At 47.3% G+C, this 5000-nt stretch overlaps 1 protein-coding gene across 1 annotated transcript in view; it reads right to left on the reverse strand.

Moving 5' to 3' along the window:
• The window catches only part of LOC145405021 (lachesin-like), a 139766-nt gene that overhangs the window by 25561 nt on the left and 109205 nt on the right, over nucleotides 1–5000 (reverse strand). The window contains exon 3 of the mRNA XM_080276521.1: nucleotides 2576–2682. Coding sequence (XP_080132647.1) covers nucleotides 2576–2682 — 107 coding nt within the window. The remainder of the gene's footprint in view (nucleotides 1–2575; nucleotides 2683–5000) is intronic.

Raw genomic sequence — 5000 nt, forward strand, 5'->3', positions numbered from 1 at the left:
AGGTTGGGCAGTGGGTAGGTAGGTAGGTGGATATGTAAGTAGGAAGCTCACGTGCGTGAGGACATTAGTGTCTGCCTTGACCCCCCCCCGTTGGTAAGTAGGCCTGTAAGTAGACCAGTTAGCCAGCAGGTAGGTAGACTGGTTCGTAGGAGACTGGTAGGTACTTACACAGGATAGTAAAAATGATGGTAGGTATTCAGACAAACTGGTAGGTAGGTAGGTAGGCAAGCAGGTTGGTAAGTATTTAGGTAAGTGGGTGGGTGGGTGGGTAGGTAGGTAGGTCAGTGTGAGGCTAACGTAGGTAGGAAGGTAGGTAGGGAAGGAGGAAGCTGAGGGAGGAGGGAAGGAAGGAGGAAGTTGAGGGAGAAGGGAGGGAAGGAGGAAGTTGAGGGAGGAGGGAGGGATGGAGGAAGTTGAGGGGGGAGGGAGGGAAGGAGGAAGTTGAGGGGGGAGGGAGGGAAGGAGGAAGTTGAGGGAGGAGGGAGGGAAGGAGGAAGTGAGACGAGACATAAGTAGTTGGCAATAAAAAGGCTAGTATTTAGAGGGCGGCCTATAATTGGGTAGTTAAGTAGCAGAAACGATGATTGACAGAGTAGTGGGAGCTAAATTGATTGAGGGAATAGATAGATAGATAGATAGATAGACAAACTGTGGATTGATAGACTGATAGATAGACAAGACAGAAAAAGCTTGACAAACACCACAAACACCTTCCCCCCCATCTCTCCATTCACACACACACACACACACACACACACACACACACACACACACACGGGGGGGGGGGTAAGCCAGTTAGAGAGGCAGGCTGGTGAAAAGGCTTTACCCCTGATCCGCTTGGCTGTGATTAGCTCATTGGTGATAGTGGTGGTGGTGGTGATAGTGGTGGTGATAGTAGTGGTGGTGGTGGTGGTGGTGGTGAGGATAGTGGTGGTGATAGTAGCGGTGGTGGTGATAGTGGTGAGGATAGTGGTGATAGTAGCGGTGGTGGTGATAGTGGTGAGGATAGTGGTGATGGTGGTGATAGTGGTGGTGGTGATAAAGATGACTGGGAGAGAAGTGAGTGGTGGTGATGGTGGTGGTGGTGATAGTGATGGTGATAAAAGGGGTGGTGAAAGAAGATTGGGAGAGAAGTGAGTGGTGGTGATGGTGGTGATAGTGGTGATAATAGGAGTGGTGGAGAAAGAGATGACAGAGGGAGAAGAATCTAGGTGGTGGTGGTGAGTGATGACTGGCTGTGGTGATGGTGAAAAGTGGTGATGGTGATAATTTTGTACTGGTAGTGGTGATAGTATTGGTAATGAGGTGGTGGTGGTGATAGAGGTGGTGGTGGTGAGATGGGTGATGAAAGTGGTGACTGTTAGTGGTGAGTGGTAGTGACAGTAGTAATTGTAACAGCAGGGTGGTGGTAGTGATGAGGGTAGTAGTGATGAAAGCTATGGTGGTGATGGTGATAATGGTGACAGTATATGCCATAGTTAAAGGTGATGGTGACAGTAATGGTGATGAGGAGGGTGGTACTTGTGATGATAGTGAAGGCAGTGGTCGTGATAGTGGTCTGGGGAGTGATGATGGCAGTAGTGGTGAGAGTGATGATGGAAGTAGTGGTGATGATGATGGTAGTAGTGGTGATGATGATGGAAGTAGTGGTGATGATGATGGTAGTTGTGATGATTGACGGTGGTGATACAGAAGAATAGATGAGATGTTAATGATGGTAGTGGTGATAATGATGGTGGTGTGGTGATTGTGGTAGTGATGGTAGTGGTGATGGTGATGGTGGTAGTCTTAGTGGTGATAGTGGTAGTGATGATGGTGATTGGTGATAATGATGGTGATAGTGGTAGTGATGATGGTGAGTAGTGATAAAACGAGGAAGAGTGGTGAGGGATAGTGGTGACAGTGGCAGTAATATTGGCAGTGATGACAAGTAGTGATGATGATGGTGGTATGGTGGTGATAGTGATGGTGGTGATATGGATACAAAGAAACAAACAGCAAACAAACAGATACAACAAAATACAAACAGACAGAAGACAGCAACAGGACTAATGGCTGTTTGGGGATTACGACTACAACTCTCTCTCTCTCTCTCTCTCCTTCTCTCTCTCTCTCTCTCTCTCTCTCTCTCTAATTTTGTAAAGCTAATGATGACAAAAGGTGTAATACAGGTGATATGAGAGGTCAGGATGTCATTAGGAAGATAATTGGGGTAATTATATGAAGGTCAAAGTAATTACACGGGTCATTTAAGATTTCCCAGGCAGTAGAAACAATTAAACAGGTGAAAGAGAGCACAGGTAGGCTAATTAAGGGTACCGGTAATACAGGTAAATCCATAGGTACATACAACACCTGGAGATCAAGGTGTAGTATGATACGGGTGAGTAAAGTAATTAAGGAAGTCAAGCAGGTAACTACAGGTGTACACATTATAAGGTGGTGGAGGAATTATTATTATTATTATTATTATAATTATTATTATTATATTATTATCATCATCATCATCAAAAGCAGGTATCAAACCAAACACGGTCACACACACACAGCGTAACTAGAGGTGCACCTGACTCACCCTGTAGCCTCCCAGGTGACGCACAAGACAGGTGAACTTCGCGTCACGTCCTCTGGCCACCGTCACGTTGGCTACGGGAGCGGTGAACTGCGGGGAGAAGCTGACGGCTGGGGAAGAAGAGGGAGACTGTGTTAATTTGCGGACATTATATTCAACTTACAGATAGACAGAGATAAACCAATAGATAGATATACACCGATAGATACATATAAACCGATAGATAGACGTAAATAGATAGAAGAAAAGGTATGTTAATTAGGCAACAGTGTTTGTTATTAGACTACACAACAATATAAACAAAGGGGTAGCCATTTTCTTTCCGAATCTACGCATGTTAAAAAAAATATATCCCCCCCCTCCTTCCTTTTCCTTTACCCACACAAGCTATCTATCTATCTATCTATCGCCAGACGCCTCAAGCCCATAAGGGGTGGCCACAAGCAAATCGCCTCCACGTCGCCCTGTCCCTGCGCCATTTCACTGCCCTCACCCCAGGTCACACACCCCACCCTCTCTCATATACCTCTCCACTCCATCCCTCTACCACATCCCCGGCCTCCCCCTTCCTTTTCCTCCACTTCCACCTCACTCACATACACTCTCCTCGTCAGTCTCTCGCTCTCCGTCCTCTCCACACAAGAGTTCACCTACACTCTGTTCACTTTAGGCGTCAAAATGCTAGGCTGTGGAGTCGGTACGCAACACACACGACCCCGACCCTGACTTCAACTCCGACTTCTTCATTTCTTGCGTCCGACCCGACTCCTTCGACTTTCTCTACGATAAACCTTCCATGCTGGGTCTTCACTACTTTGCACCTCTCAAAATCCCCACGTCACACCTTACAGACACTGGCAGACGCTTACATGTCGCCAACCATTCCGTTCCTAATTATTTCGTATTAAAGAAACTCACCGCTAGATTACAGGAACGAGAAATTACCCAGACACGTTGACTCAGAGGGAAATTTGCTGATGGTGGTGTCTGTTTACATTCTGGTCTTGTCGTTCTGTTGATAGATGGCAGCAGCTGTGTTTATGTTCAACAGAAACGAAGAACAGAGAACAACAAATAGGTCCTAAATACAATGTGGAGAGAGAGAGAGAGAGAGAGAGGGAGAGAGAGAGAGAAACAGCTGCAGCAAAAGGTAACAGCTTCACATTCCATCCACATCATGTTTAAACTTTATGCAGTGGTGGTCGGGGTGGAAGTCGGGGAGGAGTCGGGACCTTTTACCGACTCCGACGCCGACTCCACAGCCCTGTCAAACTGTCACCTCTTCATCTTCAACAAGGTAACAACTGAATATGGCGCTAGTCACGATGAAGTGCCATGGAAAGGATGCTGAGTCGTGGTATACCATTATTTTGCAACTGCGCGACGAGAATCAAGTTGCAGTAGGACGAAAATCTCCCTGTGGTTTAAGTGAATGAATTATAGGTAAGTTAAATATTCAAAAATCTTATATATTGTAAAGTCTACGGTTTGCACGGCTGGTTCAAATTTGTACAGGAGTAATGATAACACACACACACACACACACACGAATATGCAGTTCCCAGTATAGCAAAATTCCTCCCTCACACACACACACACACACACACACACACGAATATGCAGTTCCCAATATAGCAAAATTCCTCCCTCACACACACACACACACACACACACACACACACACCACTACCACCACCACCCACTTCGATGTGAGGGGTGTGTCTGCTACTAGTGAAAATTTTCCAGCCGCTTCACCTCGTCCACTTCCACTTCACCTCGTCCACTCCCACTTCACCTCGTCCACTCCCACTTCACCTCGTCCACTCCCACTTCACCTCGTCCACTCCCACTTCACCTCGTCCACTCCCACTTCACCTCGTCCACTTCCACTTCACCTCGTCCACTCCCACTTCACCTCGTCCACTTCCACTTCACCTCGTCCACTCCCACTTCACCTCGTCCACTTCCACTTCACCTCGTCCACTTCCACTTCACCTCGTCCACTCCCACTTCACCTCGTCCACTCCCACTTCACCTCGTCCACTCCCACTTCACCTCACCTGGAAGCGCAGTAATTCAACCCTATGCGATCCAATTCTAACTTTATCTCACTTCCCCATAATTCATGAAAATCTATGTCTATCTATCTATCTATAGCCCGACGCCCTACTCCTGCAAAGGGTGGCCGCAGACAAAACGCCTCCAAGTAGCTTTGTCACCCACCATTGGACTGCCCTTCCCCCAGCTCACTCCCCCCTCCGGCATGAAGAATACGGGCTGGAATGGGAGACTCCTTTAAATCACAGAGGTCACAGGAGAGTTGACGGGCAGCTGGTGATTGCGGAGAGTAAATCACGTGACTCGTTGAAGCAGGCGAGTAGTTTGCTTAAATAACGCTACATCGCCGTTATTATTGATCTCCGGCGGA

Source organism: Coenobita brevimanus, chromosome 65, assembly GCF_032717465.1.
Source record: "Coenobita brevimanus isolate Jiangsu-jjx chromosome 65, ASM3271746v2, whole genome shotgun sequence".
NCBI classification, from domain to species: domain Eukaryota; kingdom Metazoa; phylum Arthropoda; class Malacostraca; order Decapoda; family Coenobitidae; genus Coenobita; species Coenobita brevimanus.